We start from the raw sequence: 23671 nt of genomic DNA, 5'->3' as shown, positions 1-23671 counted from the left end.
CCGCGCTCATAGTTTCCTCCGAAGAGTTCATAAATGCCGGCTACATAGGGAAAGTTAGCAATCTTCTGGCAAACGGCGACATGACATTTTGTGCTCTGTGATCAGTGGAACGATCGGCAACAAAGATGAGAGCAGCAGTGACCGCGCTCATGGTTTCCTCCGAAGACTTCATAAATGCCGGCTACATAGTGGAAGTTAGCAATCTTATGGCAAACAGCGACAAGACATTTTGTGCTCTGTGATCAGTGGAACGGTCGGCAACAAAGACGAGAGCAGCAGTGACCGCGCTCATAGTTTCCTCCGAAGAGTTCATAAATGCCGGCTACATAGGGAAAGTTAGCAATCTTCTGGCAAACGGCGACATGACATTTTGTGCTCTGTGATCAGTGGAACGGTCGGCAACAAAGACGAGAGCAGCAGTGCCCGCGCTCATAGTTTCCTCCGAAGAGTTCATAAATGCCGGCTACATAGTGGAAGTTAGCAATCTTATGGCAAACAGCGACAAGACATTTTGTGCTCTGTGATCAGTGGAACGGTCAGCAACAAAGACGAGAGCAGCAGTGCCCGCGCTCATAGTTTCCTCCGAAGAGTTCATAAATGCCGGCTACATAGGGAAAGTTAGCAATCTTCTGGCAAACGGCGACAAGACATTTTGTGCTCTGTGATCAGTGGAACGGTCGGCAACAAAGACGAGAGCAGCAGTGACCGCGCTCATAGTTTCCTCCGAAGAGTTCATAAATGCCGGCTACATAGGGAAAGTTAGCAATCTTCTGGCAAACGGCGACATGACATTTTGTGCTCTGTGATCAGTGGAACGATCGGCAACAAAGATGAGAGCAGCAGTGACCGCGCTCATAGTTTCCTCCGAAGAGTTCATAAATGCCGGCTACATAGGGAAAGTTAGCAATCTCCTGGCAAATGGCGACATGACATTTTGTGCTCTGTGATCAGTGGAACGATCGGCAACAAAGATGAGAGCAGCAGTGACCGCGCTCATAGTTTCCTCCGAAGAGTTCATAAATGCCGGCTACATAGGGAAAGTTAGCAATCTTCTGGCAAACGGCGACATGACATTTTGTGCTCTGTGATCAGTGGAACGATCGGCAACAAAGATGAGAGCAGCAGTGACCGCGCTCATGGTTTCCTCCGAAGAGTTCATAAATGCCGGCTACATAGGGAAAGTTAGCAATCTTCTGGCAAACGGCGACATGACATTTTGTGCTCTGTGATCAGTGGAACGATCGGCAACAAAGATGAGAGCAGCAGTGACCGCGCTCATAGTTTCCTCCGAAGAGTTCATAAATGCCGGCTACATAGGGAAAGTTAGCAATCTTCTGGCAAACGGCGACATGACATTTTGTGCTCTGTGATCAGTGGAACGGTCGGCAACAAAGACGAGAGCAGCAGTGACCGCGCTCATGGTTTCCTCCGAAGAGTTCATAAATGCCGGCTACATAGGGAAAGTTAGCAATCTTCTGGCAAACGGCGACATGACATTTTGTGCTCTGTGATCAGTGGAACGATCGGCAACAAAGATGAGAGCAGCAGTGACCGCGCTCATGGTTTCCTCCGAAGAGTTCATAAATGCCGGCTACATAGGGAAAGTTAGCAATCTTCTGGCAAACGGCGACATGACATTTTGTGCTCTGTGATCAGTGGAACGATCGGCAACAAAGATGAGAGCAGCAGTGACCGCGCTCATAGTTTCCTCCGAAGAGTTCATAAATGCCGGCTACATAGGGAAAGTTAGCAATCTTCTGGCAAACGGCGACATGACATTTTGTGCTCTGTGATCAGTGGAACGATCGGCAACAAAGATGAGAGCAGCAGTGACCGCGCTCATGGTTTCCTCCGAAGAGTTCATAAATGCCGGCTACATAGGGAAAGTTAGCAATCTTCTGGCAAACGGCGACATGACATTTTGTGCTCTGTGATCAGTGGAACGATCGGCAACAAAGATGAGAGCAGCAGTGACCGCGCTCATGGTTTCCTCCGAAGAGTTCATAAATGCCGGCTACATAGGGAAAGTTAGCAATCTTCTGGCAAACGGCGACATGACATTTTGTGCTCTGTGATCAGTGGAACGATCGGCAACAAAGATGAGAGCAGCAGTGACCGCGCTCATAGTTTCCTCCGAAGAGTTCATAAATGCCGGCTACATAGGGAAAGTTAGCAATCTTCTGGCAAACGGCGACATGACATTTTGTGCTCTGTGATCAGTGGAACGATCGGCAACAAAGATGAGAGCAGCAGTGACCGCGCTCATGGTTTCCTCCGAAGAGTTCATAAATGCCGGCTACATAGGGAAAGTTAGCAATCTTCTGGCAAACGGCGACATGACATTTTGTGCTCTGTGATCAGTGGAACGATCGGCAACAAAGATGAGAGCAGCAGTGACCGCGCTCATAGTTTCCTCCGAAGAGTTCATAAATGCCGGCTACATAGGGAAAGTTAGCAATCTTCTGGCAAACGGCGACATGACATTTTGTGCTCTGTGATCAGTGGAACGGTCGGCAACAAAGACGAGAGCAGCAGTGACCGCGCTCATGGTTTCCTCCGAAGAGTTCATAAATGCCGGCTACATAGGGAAAGTTAGCAATCTTCTGGCAAACGGCGACATGACATTTTGTGCTCTGTGATCAGTGGAACGATCGGCAACAAAGATGAGAGCAGCAGTGACCGCGCTCATGGTTTCCTCCGAAGAGTTCATAAATGCCGGCTACATAGGGAAAGTTAGCAATCTTCTGGCAAACGGCGACATGACATTTTGTGCTCTGTGATCAGTGGAACGATCGGCAACAAAGATGAGAGCAGCAGTGACCGCGCTCATGGTTTCCTCCGAAGAGTTCATAAATGCCGGCTACATAGGGAAAGTTAGCAATCTTCTGGCAAACGGCGACATGACATTTTGTGCTCTGTGATCAGTGGAACGATCGGCAACAAAGATGAGAGCAGCAGTGACCGCGCTCATGGTTTCCTCCGAAGAGTTCATAAATGCCGGCTACATAGGGAAAGTTAGCAATCTTCTGGCAAACGGCGACATGACATTTTGTGCTCTGTGATCAGTGGAACGATCGGCAACAAAGATGAGAGCAGCAGTGACCGCGCTCATAGTTTCCTCCGAAGAGTTCATAAATGCCGGCTACATAGGGAAAGTTAGCAATCTTCTGGCAAACGGCGACATGACATTTTGTGCTCTGTGATCAGTGGAACGATCGGCAACAAAGATGAGAGCAGCAGTGACCGCGCTCATGGTTTCCTCCGAAGAGTTCATAAATGCCGGCTACATAGGGAAAGTTAGCAATCTTCTGGCAAACGGCGACATGACATTTTGTGCTCTGTGATCAGTGGAACGATCGGCAACAAAGACGAGAGCAGCAGTGACCGCGCTCATGGTTTCCTCCGAAGAGTTCATAAATGCCGGCTACATAGGGAAAGTTAGCAATCTTCTGGCAAACGGCGACATGACATTTTGTGCTCTGTGATCAGTGGAACGATCGGCAACAAAGATGAGAGCAGCAGTGACCGCGCTCATGGTTTCCTCCGAAGAGTTCATAAATGCCGGCTACATAGGGAAAGTTAGCAATCTTCTGGCAAACGGCGACATGACATTTTGTGCTCTGTGATCAGTGGAACGATCGGCAACAAAGATGAGAGCAGCAGTGACCGCGCTCATGGTTTCCTCCGAAGAGTTCATAAATGCCGGCTACATAGGGAAAGTTAGCAATCTTCTGGCAAACGGCGACATGACATTTTGTGCTCTGTGATCAGTGGAACGATCGGCAACAAAGATGAGAGCAGCAGTGACCGCGCTCATGGTTTCCTCCGAAGAGTTCATAAATGCCGGCTACATAGGGAAAGTTAGCAATCTTCTGGCAAACGGCGACATGACATTTTGTGCTCTGTGATCAGTGGAACGATCGGCAACAAAGATGAGAGCAGCAGTGACCGCGCTCATAGTTTCCTCCGAAGAGTTCATAAATGCCGGCTACATAGGGAAAGTTAGCAATCTTCTGGCAAACGGCGACATGACATTTTGTGCTCTGTGATCAGTGGAACGATCGGCAACAAAGATGAGAGCAGCAGTGACCGCGCTCATGGTTTCCTCCGAAGAGTTCATAAATGCCGGCTACATAGGGAAAGTTAGCAATCTTCTGGCAAACGGCGACATGACATTTTGTGCTCTGTGATCAGTGGAACGATCGGCAACAAAGATGAGAGCAGCAGTGACCGCGCTCATGGTTTCCTCCGAAGAGTTCATAAATGCCGGCTACATAGGGAAAGTTAGCAATCTTCTGGCAAACGGCGACATGACATTTTGTGCTCTGTGATCAGTGGAACGATCGGCAACAAAGATGAGAGCAGCAGTGACCGCGCTCATGGTTTCCTCCGAAGAGTTCATAAATGCCGGCTACATAGGGAAAGTTAGCAATCTTCTGGCAAACGGCGACATGACATTTTGTGCTCTGTGATCAGTGGAACGATCGGCAACAAAGATGAGAGCAGCAGTGACCGCGCTCATAGTTTCCTCCGAAGAGTTCATAAATGCCGGCTACATAGGGAAAGTTAGCAATCTTCTGGCAAACGGCGACATGACATTTTGTGCTCTGTGATCAGTGGAACGATCGGCAACAAAGATGAGAGCAGCAGTGACCGCGCTCATGGTTTCCTCCGAAGAGTTCATAAATGCCGGCTACATAGGGAAAGTTAGCAATCTTCTGGCAAACGGCGACATGACATTTTGTGCTCTGTGATCAGTGGAACGATCGGCAACAAAGATGAGAGCAGCAGTGACCGCGCTCATAGTTTCCTCCGAAGAGTTCATAAATGCCGGCTACATAGGGAAAGTTAGCAATCTTCTGGCAAACGGCGACATGACATTTTGTGCTCTGTGATCAGTGGAACGATCGGCAACAAAGATGAGAGCAGCAGTGACCGCGCTCATGGTTTCCTCCGAAGAGTTCATAAATGCCGGCTACATAGGGAAAGTTAGCAATCTTCTGGCAAACGGCGACATGACATTTTGTGCTCTGTGATCAGTGGAACGATCGGCAACAAAGATGAGAGCAGCAGTGACCGCGCTCATGGTTTCCTCCGAAGAGTTCATAAATGCCGGCTACATAGGGAAAGTTAGCAATCTTCTGGCAAACGGCGACATGACATTTTGTGCTCTGTGATCAGTGGAACGATCGGCAACAAAGATGAGAGCAGCAGTGACCGCGCTCATGGTTTCCTCCGAAGAGTTCATAAATGCCGGCTACATAGGGAAAGTTAGCAATCTTCTGGCAAACGGCGACATGACATTTTGTGCTCTGTGATCAGTGGAACGATCGGCAACAAAGATGAGAGCAGCAGTGACCGCGCTCATAGTTTCCTCCGAAGAGTTCATAAATGCCGGCTACATAGGGAAAGTTAGCAATCTTCTGGCAAACGGCGACATGACATTTTGTGCTCTGTGATCAGTGGAACGATCGGCAACAAAGATGAGAGCAGCAGTGACCGCGCTCATGGTTTCCTCCGAAGAGTTCATAAATGCCGGCTACATAGGGAAAGTTAGCAATCTTCTGGCAAACGGCGACATGACATTTTGTGCTCTGTGATCAGTGGAACGATCGGCAACAAAGATGAGAGCAGCAGTGACCGCGCTCATGGTTTCCTCCGAAGAGTTCATAAATGCCGGCTACATAGGGAAAGTTAGCAATCTTCTGGCAAACGGCGACATGACATTTTGTGCTCTGTGATCAGTGGAACGATCGGCAACAAAGATGAGAGCAGCAGTGACCGCGCTCATAGTTTCCTCCGAAGAGTTCATAAATGCCGGCTACAGAGTGGAAGTTAGCAATTTTCTGGCAAACGGCGACATGACATTTTGTGCTCTGTGATCAGTGGAACGATCGGCAACAAAGATGAGAGCAGCAGTGACCGCGCTCATGGTTTCCTCCGAAGACTTCATAAATGCCGGCTACATAGGGAAAGTTAGCAATCTTCTGGCAAACGGCGACATGACATTTTGTACTCTGTGATCAGTGGAACGGTCGGCAACAAAGACGAGAGCAGCAGTGACCGCGCTCATGGTTTCCTCCGAAGAGTTCATAAATGCCGGCTACATAGGGAAAGTTAGCAATCTTCTGGCAAACGGCGACATGACATTTTGTACTCTGTGATCAGTGGAATGATCGGCAACAAAGACAAGAGCAGCAGTGACCGCGCTCATGGTTTCCTCCGAAGAGTTCATAAATGCCGGCTACATAGTGGAAGTTAGCAATCTTATGGCAAACAGCGACAAGACATTTTGTGCTCTGTGATCAGTGGAACGGTCGGCAACAAAGACGAGAGCAGCAGTGCCCGCGCTCATAGTTTCCTCCGAAGAGTTCATAAATGCCGGCTACATAGGGAAAGTTAGCAATCTTCTGGCAAACGGCGACATGACATTTTGTGCTCTGTGATCAGTGGAACGATCGGCAACAAAGATGAGAGCAGCAGTGACCGCGCTCATGGTTTCCTCCGAAGACTTCATAAATGCCGGCTACATAGGGAAAGTTAGCAATCTTCTGGCAAACAGCGACAAGACATTTTGTGCTCTCTGATCAGTGGAACGGTCGGCAACAAAGACGAGAGCAGCAGTGCCCGCGCTCATAGTTTCCTCCGAAGAGTTCATAAATGCCGGCTACATAGTGGAAGTTAGCAATCTTATGGCAAACAGCGACAAGACATTTTGTGCTCTGTGATCAGTGGAACGGTCGGCAACAAAGACGAGAGCAGCAGTGCCCGCGCTCATAGTTTCCTCCGAAGAGTTCATAAATGCCGGCTACATAGGGAAAGTTAGCAATCTTCTGGCAAACGGCGACATGACATTTTGTGCTCTGTGATCAGTGGAACGATCGGCAACAAAGATGAGAGCAGCAGTGACCGCGCTCATAGTTTCCTCCGAAGAGTTCATAAATGCCGGCTACATAGGGAAAGTTAGCAATCTTCTGGCAAACGGCGACATGACATTTTGTGCTCTGTGATCAGTGGAACGATCGGCAACAAAGATGAGAGCAGCAGTGACCGCGCTCATGGTTTCCTCCGAAGACTTCATAAATGCCGGCTACATAGTGGAAGTTAGCAATCTTATGGCAAACAGCGACAAGACATTTTGTGCTCTGTGATCAGTGGAACGGTCGGCAACAAAGACGAGAGCAGCAGTGACCGCGCTCATAGTTTCCTCCGAAGAGTTCATAAATGCCGGCTACATAGGGAAAGTTAGCAATCTTCTGGCAAACGGCGACATGACATTTTGTGCTCTGTGATCAGTGGAACGGTCGGCAACAAAGACGAGAGCAGCAGTGCCCGCGCTCATAGTTTCCTCCGAAGAGTTCATAAATGCCGGCTACATAGTGGAAGTTAGCAATCTTATGGCAAACAGCGACAAGACATTTTGTGCTCTGTGATCAGTGGAACGGTCAGCAACAAAGACGAGAGCAGCAGTGCCCGCGCTCATAGTTTCCTCCGAAGAGTTCATAAATGCCGGCTACATAGGGAAAGTTAGCAATCTTCTGGCAAACGGCGACAAGACATTTTGTGCTCTGTGATCAGTGGAACGGTCGGCAACAAAGACGAGAGCAGCAGTGACCGCGCTCATAGTTTCCTCCGAAGAGTTCATAAATGCCGGCTACATAGGGAAAGTTAGCAATCTTCTGGCAAACGGCGACATGACATTTTGTGCTCTGTGATCAGTGGAACGATCGGCAACAAAGATGAGAGCAGCAGTGACCGCGCTCATAGTTTCCTCCGAAGAGTTCATAAATGCCGGCTACATAGGGAAAGTTAGCAATCTCCTGGCAAATGGCGACATGACATTTTGTGCTCTGTGATCAGTGGAACGATCGGCAACAAAGATGAGAGCAGCAGTGACCGCGCTCATAGTTTCCTCCGAAGAGTTCATAAATGCCGGCTACATAGGGAAAGTTAGCAATCTTCTGGCAAACGGCGACATGACATTTTGTGCTCTGTGATCAGTGGAACGGTCGGCAACAAAGACGAGAGCAGCAGTGACCGCGCTCATGGTTTCCTCCGAAGAGTTCATAAATGCCGGCTACATAGGGAAAGTTAGCAATCTTCTGGCAAACGGCGACATGACATTTTGTGCTCTGTGATCAGTGGAACGATCGGCAACAAAGATGAGAGCAGCAGTGACCGCGCTCATGGTTTCCTCCGAAGAGTTCATAAATGCCGGCTACATAGGGAAAGTTAGCAATCTTCTGGCAAACGGCGACATGACATTTTGTGCTCTGTGATCAGTGGAACGATCGGCAACAAAGATGAGAGCAGCAGTGACCGCGCTCATAGTTTCCTCCGAAGAGTTCATAAATGCCGGCTACATAGGGAAAGTTAGCAATCTTCTGGCAAACGGCGACATGACATTTTGTGCTCTGTGATCAGTGGAACGGTCGGCAACAAAGACGAGAGCAGCAGTGACCGCGCTCATGGTTTCCTCCGAAGAGTTCATAAATGCCGGCTACATAGGGAAAGTTAGCAATCTTCTGGCAAACGGCGACATGACATTTTGTGCTCTGTGATCAGTGGAACGATCGGCAACAAAGATGAGAGCAGCAGTGACCGCGCTCATAGTTTCCTCCGAAGAGTTCATAAATGCCGGCTACATAGGGAAAGTTAGCAATCTTCTGGCAAACGGCGACATGACATTTTGTGCTCTGTGATCAGTGGAACGATCGGCAACAAAGATGAGAGCAGCAGTGACCGCGCTCATGGTTTCCTCCGAAGAGTTCATAAATGCCGGCTACATAGGGAAAGTTAGCAATCTTCTGGCAAACGGCGACATGACATTTTGTGCTCTGTGATCAGTGGAACGATCGGCAACAAAGATGAGAGCAGCAGTGACCGCGCTCATAGTTTCCTCCGAAGAGTTCATAAATGCCGGCTACATAGGGAAAGTTAGCAATCTTCTGGCAAACGGCGACATGACATTTTGTGCTCTGTGATCAGTGGAACGGTCGGCAACAAAGACGAGAGCAGCAGTGACCGCGCTCATGGTTTCCTCCGAAGAGTTCATAAATGCCGGCTACATAGGGAAAGTTAGCAATCTTCTGGCAAACGGCGACATGACATTTTGTGCTCTGTGATCAGTGGAACGATCGGCAACAAAGATGAGAGCAGCAGTGACCGCGCTCATGGTTTCCTCCGAAGAGTTCATAAATGCCGGCTACATAGGGAAAGTTAGCAATCTTCTGGCAAACGGCGACATGACATTTTGTGCTCTGTGATCAGTGGAACGATCGGCAACAAAGATGAGAGCAGCAGTGACCGCGCTCATGGTTTCCTCCGAAGAGTTCATAAATGCCGGCTACATAGGGAAAGTTAGCAATCTTCTGGCAAACGGCGACATGACATTTTGTGCTCTGTGATCAGTGGAACGATCGGCAACAAAGATGAGAGCAGCAGTGACCGCGCTCATGGTTTCCTCCGAAGAGTTCATAAATGCCGGCTACATAGGGAAAGTTAGCAATCTTCTGGCAAACGGCGACATGACATTTTGTGCTCTGTGATCAGTGGAACGATCGGCAACAAAGATGAGAGCAGCAGTGACCGCGCTCATAGTTTCCTCCGAAGAGTTCATAAATGCCGGCTACATAGGGAAAGTTAGCAATCTTCTGGCAAACGGCGACATGACATTTTGTGCTCTGTGATCAGTGGAACGATCGGCAACAAAGATGAGAGCAGCAGTGACCGCGCTCATGGTTTCCTCCGAAGAGTTCATAAATGCCGGCTACATAGGGAAAGTTAGCAATCTTCTGGCAAACGGCGACATGACATTTTGTGCTCTGTGATCAGTGGAACGATCGGCAACAAAGATGAGAGCAGCAGTGACCGCGCTCATGGTTTCCTCCGAAGAGTTCATAAATGCCGGCTACATAGGGAAAGTTAGCAATCTTCTGGCAAACGGCGACATGACATTTTGTGCTCTGTGATCAGTGGAACGATCGGCAACAAAGATGAGAGCAGCAGTGACCGCGCTCATGGTTTCCTCCGAAGAGTTCATAAATGCCGGCTACATAGGGAAAGTTAGCAATCTTCTGGCAAACGGCGACATGACATTTTGTGCTCTGTGATCAGTGGAACGATCGGCAACAAAGATGAGAGCAGCAGTGACCGCGCTCATAGTTTCCTCCGAAGAGTTCATAAATGCCGGCTACATAGGGAAAGTTAGCAATCTTCTGGCAAACGGCGACATGACATTTTGTGCTCTGTGATCAGTGGAACGATCGGCAACAAAGATGAGAGCAGCAGTGACCGCGCTCATGGTTTCCTCCGAAGAGTTCATAAATGCCGGCTACATAGGGAAAGTTAGCAATCTTCTGGCAAACGGCGACATGACATTTTGTGCTCTGTGATCAGTGGAACGATCGGCAACAAAGATGAGAGCAGCAGTGACCGCGCTCATAGTTTCCTCCGAAGAGTTCATAAATGCCGGCTACATAGGGAAAGTTAGCAATCTTCTGGCAAACGGCGACATGACATTTTGTGCTCTGTGATCAGTGGAACGATCGGCAACAAAGATGAGAGCAGCAGTGACCGCGCTCATGGTTTCCTCCGAAGAGTTCATAAATGCCGGCTACATAGGGAAAGTTAGCAATCTTCTGGCAAACGGCGACATGACATTTTGTGCTCTGTGATCAGTGGAACGATCGGCAACAAAGATGAGAGCAGCAGTGACCGCGCTCATGGTTTCCTCCGAAGAGTTCATAAATGCCGGCTACATAGGGAAAGTTAGCAATCTTCTGGCAAACGGCGACATGACATTTTGTGCTCTGTGATCAGTGGAACGATCGGCAACAAAGATGAGAGCAGCAGTGACCGCGCTCATGGTTTCCTCCGAAGAGTTCATAAATGCCGGCTACATAGGGAAAGTTAGCAATCTTCTGGCAAACGGCGACATGACATTTTGTGCTCTGTGATCAGTGGAACGATCGGCAACAAAGATGAGAGCAGCAGTGACCGCGCTCATAGTTTCCTCCGAAGAGTTCATAAATGCCGGCTACATAGGGAAAGTTAGCAATCTTCTGGCAAACGGCGACATGACATTTTGTGCTCTGTGATCAGTGGAACGATCGGCAACAAAGATGAGAGCAGCAGTGACCGCGCTCATGGTTTCCTCCGAAGAGTTCATAAATGCCGGCTACATAGGGAAAGTTAGCAATCTTCTGGCAAACGGCGACATGACATTTTGTGCTCTGTGATCAGTGGAACGATCGGCAACAAAGATGAGAGCAGCAGTGACCGCGCTCATGGTTTCCTCCGAAGAGTTCATAAATGCCGGCTACATAGGGAAAGTTAGCAATCTTCTGGCAAACGGCGACATGACATTTTGTGCTCTGTGATCAGTGGAACGATCGGCAACAAAGATGAGAGCAGCAGTGACGGCGCTCATAGTTTCCTCCGAAGAGTTCATAAATGCCGGCTACATAGGGAAAGTTAGCAATCTTCTGGCAAACGGCGACATGACATTTTGTGCTCTGTGATCAGTGGAACGATCGGCAACAAAGATGAGAGCAGCAGTGACCGCGCTCATGGTTTCCTCCGAAGAGTTCATAAATGCCGGCTACATAGGGAAAGTTAGCAATCTTCTGGCAAACGGCGACATGACATTTTGTGCTCTGTGATCAGTGGAACGGTCGGCAACAAAGACGAGAGCAGCAGTGACCGCGCTCATGGTTTCCTCCGAAGAGTTCATAAATGCCGGCTACATAGGGAAAGTTAGCAATCTTCTGGCAAACGGCGACATGACATTTTGTGCTCTGTGATCAGTGGAACGGTCGGCAACAAAGACGAGAGCAGCAGTGACCGCGCTCATGGTTTCCTCCGAAGAGTTCATAAATGCCGGCTACATAGGGAAAGTTAGCAATCTTCTGGCAAACGGCGACATGACATTTTGTACTCTGTGATCAGTGGAATGATCGGCAACAAAGACAAGAGCAGCAATGCCATGCTAACAGCACTAGCATGTATTTAGATGTGAATGTGCAATGAATAGACTGGATGCCATGGAACAGTTACTTCACCTGAGGACTGCACCAAGAATGCATTCAAGTACATCAGCAAGTTGCGCAACATGCTTTCTCAAGCAAGCTTTAAGCAAAAACAGTAACTCACAATGAAGGGTTACTGCTTTTATGCAATTCTAATGTGCACTTTCTTTCCAAGAAAATAGATCTGTATATGCCTGCTTGTTACAAAACCACATTTGCAATGTTATGATGCTCTGAATGGATGAGCACAACAGTGAAGTAACAGGCACTAACACGCACATTCCTACCTAAGTACTGGAAAAGAGTTTGAACTAGCTTGCAGTGAGCGAAAGAAAAGCAGAACTGACCACCAGTGGTAACCAACGCAGGCAACATTGCATCATCGTGCATATAGACAGTTATCCAAACGATGTTGCGCAAAGTGCGGCCAAGCCAGAAGTGTTCACCCATGTGACATCCTTTGTACATCATTGCACTCATTCAGTGCCAACTTTATGATCAGTCCCACTGCTCCCTTTGTCCATTCTAAACTGTCGCATCGTGGCACTATTGCTGGCAGTTTTGGAAGCCACAATTGCTCTGGGCTTGCTGCCTCCAGCTCAGATCTGGAGGCAGTTCTGCTCAGAAACGGGAAACGGGACACTATTCGGCATGGTCACAAGCACAATACGTGGTATGCAAACCTCAATAATTGTTTCTAATAAATGTTTTGACACAGCTACTGTGGCACGGGCATTAGTGGTTTCGGTTTTTCAATTACACTGCAGCACCTGAGGATGACGCCGACCGGTGACTGATGCCTTGCAACACATTTCAGAATCGAAGCCGTGACTAGGCGACCAGAATAACATAGAAAGTTTGGGCAGCTGAATATAATTAGCGATTGCAATTATGCACAGGACACCTTTAAAGAAACCTTGTACTATATGCAAGTTTTCACAGTAATTCTATCAATTCCGCCAGTCCTATTAAGGTTGAATTAACAGAAGTTGGCTGTGCAATTGTCCTGGTTCAGGCTATGCTCAACAAATACAGACAATAGCTAAGACTAACATACAGCCAAAGCCACAATGTCTACTACGTTGCAATTTTCAAATTCCCTGATATTTCCAGGTTTTCCCCGATTGCTTTTATGAAAATTCCCTGGCAGTCGGTGGTACTGGTGGGTTAGGTACAATGAAAAAAAATGGCAGTTCATAGGTCGCTAAATTTCTGCCAGCCAGTAGTTTTGAACTATTACCAGCAGGACGTCTGTCAGTTGGAACACACAATCAGATTTGACTGAATCATGTGTTTCAGGCATGTTCTAACCACTCGGCTAGGCTCACACCCACAAAACCAGCAAAAGACACCATAGTTTTCAGATTGCATATGTTCTGTTGAAACGACTGCTTCCTTTTGACATACAGACAACCACAAAAGTTTACAAACCACACGATCTCGGAAAACATTCAATTTCTGAGCAGCCTGTAGCAGTAGTCAGTAAAACCGAACATCCCAATGTTGCTCACATATATTGGTAGAGGCTGTAAATGCAAATACTAGGCTGCGTTGTGAGGCTGCGCAGATATTCAGCTTTTTCTCAGATTTTTTGTTCCGCAAAATATTGTGGTTGACTGTACCACAATGTTTGCCATAACATAGCCCCTCCCCTGTTGGTACCAATTTCCCTGATTCAAAGCAAGTGAGGTGAGGATGCTGTTGTGTTTTTCCCTGAATTTTTCAGAAGTTACAAATTCCATGAAAATTCCAGGTTTTACATGTTCTTCCTTATGGCAGACATCACGAAAGCTGAAGACAAGAAAACATCTGCATTCCATGACCACCTCTGCAGAGGGTCGAAAACGCATGGTCATGTGCCACAGTAATAACAACATTAAAGGTGACAAAAATTTCAGGCAGGTGACCTCACCTCTCCATACATGTCCAGGCGATTGACCTTGAGGCCAGACACTGCCAGGGGGTTGATAGTGAAACGTACCTGCAACAAAATGCAAAAAAAAAAATGAAGAGAATTGTACATTTGAAGCTTTCCTTGGGTCACCTATTTTAGAGCAAATGTATCGGATACATACAGCTAACTACATCTCACCTTGACCAAGGTATTGGCTTAGAAGATAAGGCCCACATCCTGCATTCTACCTCAATTCAATGCAATTGAAACCCACTGATACATCCCTCGTTCATACATTTTCCCAAGTTCAACGTCTCTGAAGCCCAGCCCCACCAGATGGCCTATAGACAAGCATGTGTTGGAATACCCTTGGATATGTTGTTCCCACATGGTAATTTTCGAACTTTGCACAGAATTAAAAGAAAAACATCAAGTGTACCGTCTACAACAATGAAAAACCTAAAAGAAAAGAATCAACCATACTAGACATCCTAGCTGCACTCTTCCAACCACTACGAGCAATTGGTGAACAATGGAGAATCCAAATAAGTGGTGTCCAAATTGACCACCCTGCAACAACTCACTTTAGCAGGAAAAACAAATCTCAAAAGCTATGCTTTCACCGTTTGCACGCATCGAAAGCTATTGCAGGAACCAGAATATCATGGCTGCCATGTTATTAAACATACACTGAAATACGTGTACACCTTTTGGGGCTTATCTTGTCCTAAAACAATAATCGTCATCTGCCTAGCTTTTGTTCCCTTTCTTGAAAACTCTCTGCTGAATACTTTGTGGTCAAGAATGCGCTGTCACACTAATAATGCATGAAGCATTAACCACTTTAACTGCCAATGGCAAGGTAACTCATCATCACAATGAGTGTCCTCTGGTACCGATGACGAGTTAACTCCTCACAAACTTTCCTTAATTTTATGCACATGTGTAGATGTGCAGGTTCTGGCAATTCTGACAAATAATATACAACAAATATTGCTTTCTATAATATTTTTTTTTTCAGCAAGATCAGTAAAAATGCAATAGGCTTTTCTGGTATACTTTTTTTGAAGAAATTGGCCAGAACATGCAGGTCTAAAAGAATGCCACACTTTCAAAGTTCTTTTCAACATCTGTCATGGAAGCTAAGGGTTTAAAGAAAGGAACGGCACATAAGATAGATGACAATTATTTTAACATGCTAAGCCCCAAAGGGTGAAAACCTTGTTTCTTTTTTTATTTCTTTTTTTGGCTCACGGCAGGGTGGAGATTATCATCATCCTTCATGGTCAGTCAGCAAGCACTGCTGTTTTTGTGTGCTCCTAGACACAATGTTACTGTGACGCAGGTGGCCTGTTTGCCCCCAACTCTGGACCTCCCAATGGTAACCGGGAAATGGATACTTTTGTTTCAGCAGAAACTGGATGTTCTGTGTGCTGTCAACAAGGAGCCAGCACAGAAGAGGTAAACACTGAAAGAGTTGGGCTTTTCATCATTAACTGTCAATGCCATTCTTTCCCATTCACTGGATTATACTTGGTTTCCTTGTCTTTCCTTTCATGCCAATTGTGCTAGCCATGATCTTTTCTCAAGCTAATGCTTATGAAGGTATACAGTCGAACCTGACAATATCGAACCTGTTTACATAGAATTATTTGGATATCAAACAATTTCTCAACACGGTATAGTTACAATGAGCAAACATAGCAAAAATTACGCTTACATCGAACAAAAATAGTCGCGACTCCCGATATACTGAACATCAAGCGCCGCAAAAATGCCCCCGAAAGTTGACTTTCCCTCACGGCATTGCGGCTCCCTCCAACCACTCTGTACCGTGACTGTGCCACGTTGGGCAAGCCGTTGACACCCCCCTGCGAAAATGATCCGGGCCCGCCCGCAGTGCTTGCTCAGCCAGCCAATCAGAGGCTCTTGTGCCCTCGTCGTGTAAGATGGCACAAGTGCGAGTTGTCTCGCTGCTGTTCTGGTTTGTTGTTTGCACCGCAGTGTAAGAACAGGTGCTCCTTAGTTAATGATTATAATATCCCATTTCATGAAAAGACTTTAGAAGCCAAAATAAATACTACTATAGCTGCTTAATGAATCATATTTCAAAAGCTCAAGAGCCTTTTTATGATTAAATCGGACGACGCGGGGGCCACTGGTGAGAAACGCATCTCACTACTTGTGTTTCACAGCAGCACATGTTAGGAGGCTGAAAAAGCGGGAAATTTGAACATGTAAGCAATCGTAACTACCCAAAGTGTGTTGAAAGAAATTAAAACACCCTTTTTCAATGTTCCTGCCCTTCACTATAATCATGAAAATCCCTCAGGCGCCATAACTTACGATAATGACTGACAGTTCAGTCGCCCCGCATGCTCTAGCAGATGGCATTTGTCGATCCTTCTAAGCGGTCGCTGACAAGCTCCATGGGCAGACGATAAGCTATTACGTAGTTTAGCAATGTTTGCTTCACAATTGAGGAATCTATCATCATTGTTCTTGGTAAGCACTTATAAATTCAGACGAACAGTCTGAATCGCAAGAGAGGGAGGGAGGGCTGCATCTCGAGCTGCGACGTTGCCTGGTGGAGACCGATTGTAGGTGAGAAGTGATTCGCACCAAACTACAACAGCAGGTCTTGCCTGTGCAAAGACAGAGTTTCCATGCTCAGTGAAAAGAGTCGATTGCATGGTTTGTACGATGCTCTCAAACATGGACACCAAGTCTTGCGACCAGGAGCATATGGGTGTGATAAGCACTTCGAACCGGCGTACATCACGAGTTCGTCAACAACGGCACATAACAAAATTTAAAAGGGTCTGAATGGTCTGAGCTTGAGCTTGTTGGTAAGGCTTCATTACACTGAAACAGCATGAAAGAAATAAGACAAGAAATGGGGCCGGACAGGCGCTTTCCTGTTTGTCTTCCTTGGCTTACTTATTTTATTGGATGCTGTAACCCCGTAATGAAGCAGTGCACAACAAATTTGTAACCGTCAGCATATCTGGAAAAGCAAATTTGAGAAATATGACTAAGATGCACATCAAAGAAGTCCAGGCGGGCATAAATAATACTGGAGTCACCCGCTACAGTGTACATCTTCATCAGAGTGTGGTGTTGGCAACCAAAAACCCTGAATTTATTTTTTGAGCGTGTAGAATAATTAATTTAACAGTAGACACGTAGATACAATGCAGTCCCCTTATAATGATATCGAGAAAGACGAAAAATATGATTGTTATAACCGATGATCGCTATATCTGGACTGCAGTTATGAAAAAACATTTTTAAAAATAAAAAACACGGAACATATCTTTGCAGCTCCGAACTCGAATTCGCTACTTGCTCTAAAGAATAGATGATGTAGAAAGTAGGCTGTGAAAAACAAACTTTATTTCTAGCGCCAATGACTGTGTCAAGGGTTAGGCGCGCCGAAATCTGCGCTTGCCTTTACGGCAGCTTCAGCTTCGCAACCGTCGTGTGCATGGATTCCAGTTGCTGCGCGAACACTGGCGGCAATCCTTTAGCATGCATAAAATAAATTAAGGAGTCGATCGACGACAGTGCACTTTGCGTGGACATCGAGGTCGGGGTCAAGGAGCCACTGTCAATCTCGTTGTCACTGTCGCTGCTGCCGTCACCACCGTCGCACAACTTTGCCGTCTGTCGAGACAGCACATCTTCGGCGATCGCCTCGTTGGTGACCTCATCGCAGAACGAGGCAGCACTGTCTGCAGTCAAAAACTCCTCCATCGACGCACCACCTGTGTCACCAGTAGGAACGAGCTCCCAGAGCTCAGTTATGTCAGCGGCTTCCACCGTGTTGGTCTCAGTGAGTTGGGGAAGTTTGTTCTGACGCACAAAGCCCGCCTTTTTGAAGCAGTTGTATATGGTTGACTGCTTTACTTCATACCATGCACCATAAACGAAGCGCATGGCTTTCAAAAGGCTGATCTTCAGGTCAGGGGGCCCGTCTGCATGACGCGATGTGCCAGGAGCTGCACGGTCAATGGCTAAAATTAGCCACTCCAGCATGCACTGCCGATACAGGACCTTAAAGTTGGCGATCACGCCGGCGTCCAACGGCTGCAGGCCTGCAGTAGTATTCGGAGGCAGAAACATCAATTCGAGTGATGTTAGCTTTGGGCTAACGCCGTGTGCGCTACAGTTGTCAAGTACGACACTACTTTTCTTCCTTGGCCTTCAATTATACTGTCGAACTCGAGCAGCCATTCTTCGAACAGGTCGCGGGTCATCCACGCCTTCTTATTGCTGCGATAGCAGACCGGGATGTGCTGATTCTTAAAGCACGTTGGCTTCTTTGATCGCCTGATCATGAAAGGCTTGAGACGATGGCTCCCGCCCATGCTAACGCACAGCAAAATAGTCACCTTAAGTTTCGAGTGCTTCCCGCTGGGGCATCTATCTCCTTTAAGAGCGCGAGTCTTCGACGGCAACATTTGAAAAAACAGAACAGTTTCGTCGCAATTATGTATTTCCTTCTCCGGTAGCGCTCCAGCACGCCGGGCAGGTTTGTCTGCAGCCACTGCTGCTTTGCCTGTGTGTCCAAAGATGCCGCTTCCCCTACCACGTTTTTGTAAACGATTCCGTGCCGCTCTTTAAAGAACTGAATCCAGCCTCTTCCAGGCTCAAAATTTGGGCGTCCCAGATGAAAAGCGAAGTTTTTCGCTTTGGTGGCAAGTATTCGCCCACTAATAGGCACATTATGTGTGCGAGTTTTGATGAACCACTGGTAAAGCGCCTCTTCAACGTCGGCGTACAAAGGGTCTCTAACCCTTTTCCGCTGATCGGCATGGCCGCTGATAGCTTCTGCCTTCACAATCGTAGTGCTCCCGGTTTTCAAGATGGTTGATATTGTCGACTGGGCAAGCTCATACTTCTTCACGAGGGCACTCACCTTGAAGCCGCGTCTAGAGTTCGGCAAAATATCTATCTTCATGTCAAGCGACACAGCTTTGCGCTTTGTCGGCGCCATCTTCGAACTGGGTCACTGGGTTGTACCGTTGCTTGCACGCTGCTTTGGTGGTGTCAGCCTGCTATTGCGACATAGAGAGACTGAGTGCGGGACGGGCACCACCGCGCCGCTTTGCTCCTCGCTTTTTTTTCTTTCTCTCTCTTTTGGAGCGACTGTGGCCGACGCTGCTGCTGATGATGATGTGGCCAACCCTTTGTATCGGGTGGACGTGGCAAACACGCCCAAGCCAGAATGACGCTCTATTGCCTGCCTATTGAGCAAAGCAGGCACAGGTAGGGGAAAAAAAAACCACCAAAAGAAAGAGAAGAGAAAAGGGGAGAATGCGCTACACTGATAAGCAGTCATTGGGGACCATCCGCAAGTGCTGCTCGCTAACATTCAAGGCGCCTCTTTGTCTCCGTGACTACGGATCTGGCTACACCGCATGCACCATCCTCTCCACTAGTCTGATCGAAACCCAGAGCAGCCTCCAGAGATAAATCCTGCGCGGCAGATGGCCCGATGCCCTCACACCGTAGCACCACATGTTCAATGTTTTCGTCCGCTTTTCCGCACGCCCGACACCACACATCACTCACATCACTGTTTATGCTTCGAAGGTGCACAAGTGTACGAAGCGCACCAGCTCTTGCTTCAAAGAGCAACCTACTCCCGAGGGAATTGTCATATAGGTGCACCATGTCAATAGAGTTCTTATGACATCGGTACACAGCCAACGTTGACTTCGCTGCCATATTTCGCATCCAACGTGTTTCTTCTTCATATTCTACTCGTTGCCGTGCCCGTTTTACCCAATGCGCCAGTGAGTTTGCACTGATAGGGGAGCGAAACAGGCCATATTTACTTTCTATGCAGTATAAGCACCTCGCCTACGGCGTGCACATGCATGTTGCTGACAAGTAATCTAATACACACCGCGCCCACCGCTCTCGAGGCATGTCGAGCAGGCCGCCACGGTATGCGATTTTGCTGACCGCCTCCTGACCCTCAAAGCTCGACCAGCCTAGGTCGCCCTGTATAGCCTCATTGGCCATCGCACCATGGCAGCCGAGAGCTATCCGATCAACCTCTCGCTGGCATCGTTCCAGCCACTCCCGCGTGGGCGCCGAGAGGCAAAGCACAGCATTTGCGAACGTTAGCACCGGTACATGGACGATTTTCCATAGGTTGCGAACCATCACAAACCGGTTGCAGCCCCACAGACATCGGCGACGAAGGATGCACTGCGCCCAAAGTGCTTTCTGGTGTAGGATGTCCTCTTGGTGGCCCCAGAGCTCTGGTTCACTTGATATTAGGACTACAAGTATCTGTATTTCAAGCACACCATCAGAACCTTGTCTCCCAGCCTTATATCGCCCTCATCCATGCCTGGGCCTGCGAGGGGGACTATTGCAGATCTTTTGCAGTAAAAGCAGATCCCAAGGCGATTTATTTCTGCCTGACAGATGTTAATGAGCGCCTGTAGGTCCTGAGGGCCCTCTGCCATCAATACAAGATTGTCAGCAAAAGCGAGACCAGGTAGTCTACACCTCTCATCCATGCCCATTATACTAAGCTTTAGCTGGAAACCGAGACTACTGCTGAGAAGTTTGCGTTCTAGGTTGGCCACATACAGGATACCTATATAGCAGTGGGGATAGAGGACATCCCTGGTGTAGTCCCTTCGTCACCTTGACAGGTGCGGATAGTGCATCCCCAAAGTGAGCAATGGCAATGTTGTTTCTGTACGGGTGCTGCACTATAGATAGTAATGTAGCTGGGATTTCCATTGCAGACAGGCAGTCAAAAAGTCCAGCGTGTGGTACATTGTCATATGCCTTTTCTACGTCTAGAAAGCAGCACAGGAGGGAGCGCTGCTCTGTCTTGGCAATCGCCACGCACTCACTAAGCACAAACAAATTGTCCTCTAGTCGTCAACCTGGACGAAAACCATTATGCATTTCCGTAAGCAAATGCCTTGCCTCTGCTCACCTGCTTATTCACTCTTTTAAGATTACTGCAAATAGCCTGTAGACTAATATCCTGTAGACTAAAACTGTTAGTGGGCGGTAATCTTCAATAAGATCAACTTGGCCTCCTTTTTTCGGTATAAAAACCACATGGCCGAGCTGCTAGTCCCTTGGGATTGGCGCACCTTCAATGATCTCGGTGAACAGTCCAGCAAGCTGTTTTATCTCCTTACCGAAACCTTTAAGTACTCCTGCTGGCAGGCCATACAGTCCAGCTGCTGTACGGGCAATGACATGTTTCAATGCACGATCAACTTCACCTCCGCTTACTTGCCACCGCACACCCAAACTCTCGTCTGGCAACTCCCATGGAAAAGTCTCGTGTTCAGGCACATGGGATGGCTCTCCACCAGCTGCGGCCTCGCTTCCCTCTTCTTGGCCATATAAGTGGCTCAAGTGGGAGGTGAGATGTTTTTCAAGCTCTGTAATTGGTTCTCCGGTGTCCGAATTTCGATACTGAACAGGGAGTCTATCAGACCAATCCAAGGACTGGACATATCGCCAGAACTTCTGCCCTGCAGATTTACCTTCCGCTTTTACAGAGGAAAATAGGTGAACATTATATTTGGCGATCTTTGACTGTATCAGCATTTGCAGCTTGTGTTTGAGGTCAAGGTAGTGAGCCTAGGCAACCAAGCATGCCTCGTTGTCTCCCTTCTTGACAAGGGATCAATGTTGGCGGTTGACCTCCCAGCGAGCTTGCCATGCAGCTTTCACTTCTGCATCCCACCAAGGTTTGCGCACTACACGTGTACCACACTTTTCCCACACCATATACCCTTGCATGACTGAGTGCAAGGCTGCCACAAAATCAGCGTAGGTCTCAGCCCTAGTTCTCAGTGCACTCATCTCAAACTCATCCACGACATCTGGAGCAGCTCGGCTGGGCAAGTACTTGTCCCGTTTCATTGGACACTGGGCATGAGGCATCAAGTTACTCGAGGAGCTGAACTCAAGTAGCAGCCTATTGTGGTTGCTGCCCAGACTGTATGTATAAACCTTCCTCGTCAATGTCCATCTGCCTAAGAAGGTTGTTAAGGCTTGTTGACGCCAGGACATAATCAATGGATGTGGAGCTGCGGCGGGCATACCAGGTTACCTGGCCACGACAGTGTGGTCCCAGATTCCCCACTAGTTCCATTTCTTCGGTCATTCGAAGCAAGAGGTGTCCGTTTCCATCTGTGAACCCATCCAGTTCATTTATGTGCCCATTAAAGTCACCCACAATGATGATCTGTCTATCTGCCGCCAACTTTCTTGCGTCCCTGAGGATGAGCTCCACCAGCTGAACGTTGGCCGTGTGTTGTTTGCTTCCGACTGACAGATACACCAGACACAGAGGTAGGCCTGCCCAGAACCTCCCCCAGGGCCCACAGATGATCCACACCGTCATCATCTACACTTTGCCACCGCATATCCTGATGCCATAGAAGCCCAACGCCACCACCCTGCCGGTCATCTCCAGTTCGATTCTTGCCTGCCCAATGCCATCCAAGATGCACAGGAGGGTGCTCCAGATCGCGGAGGTGCATTTCTGTAACTGAATAGAGAGATATATCTTCTGCATTTAGCGCATTATATAGCTCTATGCACTTCTGTTCCCCGGGAGCACCATTCATGTTGCCCGCCATTCATTCACACGCATGAAGCAGCTAGCGCCATCTTGTGGAGCGTTGCGCCTACTCAGGTACTCTCCAGTGCGCGGGCGGGACGGGGTGGGACACGCAGCGCGGTAATGGCGGCAGATACAAACTTACGGAGGTAAACATCCCCTCGTCTCGACATCGTTCGCTTCAGGGAACTAAACAACACAAATGTTACAATTATTTGGCATGGAAAACGCCGTCCAGACGGCGAAATTTTGATCGTTATATCCGATATGCGGGGAATAACTTATCATCATAAATGTTTTTTTTCCCCATAGACCTAATGCATAAAATGACACTCTCATGTCAACCCATCGTTATAACCGATATATAGTTATAAGTGGACTGCACTGTACCCCGCATTCCAAGGCAGCATGGTTTTTAAGGAATTAGCAGTCTCTCAATTCGTGGCTTCTAGAATTTGGACCTTCTGCATAGAATCTGTATGAGAAATGCCCCATGCATAATTTTTCTTTAAGTATAAACAGTGAAATATATGAAAGTTAACTTACTTTATTAGGTGAAGGCGCTTCTATTTACTCAGACTAATCCTATGCCGCACTCCTCAAAACTCTGCTTCGTATGAAATGAGAGCGTAGTAGAGACGGTTTGTTGAAGCAGAAGTGACAAAAGTACATTTGGTTACTAGTGGATTCAGCATAAGACAAACGGTGACTGCCGAATTGAGAGATGTACTATACACTTTTGTTTAGAAAAGGTCAAAAAGAGCCTCAGAAATTATAAATCACATCTTAGGATTTTGTAACATAAAGACAGTGGCTAAGGTTTGTTGCTATAAAAAAAAGGCACTCTAAAAAACACAGGCTGCAAAGCGCGCTCCAAGTGCAGTGGCCAGGGAATGTCCGGACACCGGCGTGCCAGCCCCCTGTCGTGCACGCCACCTAGCAGCGGCCCAACATTAGTGAGACGCGCCGCGCGCATGCATCGGAGCACCTGTTCTTCTCACACCGTGGTTTGCACCTTGTGGGCCTTCTCCTGCAGTGTTGCCACGATGAAGCGGTAGAATTTGTATTCGGTCGTAAAGCTCGAAATCATAAATCAAGTCGAACGCAGTGAGAAGTCTCATGTCCCCG

At 47.7% G+C, this 23671-nt stretch overlaps 1 protein-coding gene and 1 pseudogene across 1 annotated transcript in view; both read right to left on the bottom strand.

Moving 5' to 3' along the window:
* cm (AP-3 complex subunit carmine) overlaps positions 1-23671 on the bottom strand; it is a 140062-nt gene that overhangs the window by 11937 nt on the left and 104454 nt on the right. Inside the window, exon 11 of the mRNA XM_065447681.1 lies at positions 13942-14010. Within this exon, the coding sequence (XP_065303753.1) occupies positions 13942-14010 (69 nt within the window). The remainder of the gene's footprint in view (positions 1-13941; positions 14011-23671) is intronic.
* On the bottom strand, positions 16922-18922 carry LOC135914742 (tigger transposable element-derived protein 4-like; annotated as a pseudogene).

Source organism: Dermacentor albipictus, unplaced genomic scaffold (genome assembly GCF_038994185.2).
Source record: "Dermacentor albipictus isolate Rhodes 1998 colony unplaced genomic scaffold, USDA_Dalb.pri_finalv2 scaffold_14, whole genome shotgun sequence".
NCBI classification, from domain to species: Eukaryota; Metazoa; Arthropoda; class Arachnida; order Ixodida; family Ixodidae; genus Dermacentor; species Dermacentor albipictus.
Note: the sequence above shows the minus strand (reverse complement) of the source record. Positions and strands in the feature narration are given on the sequence as shown.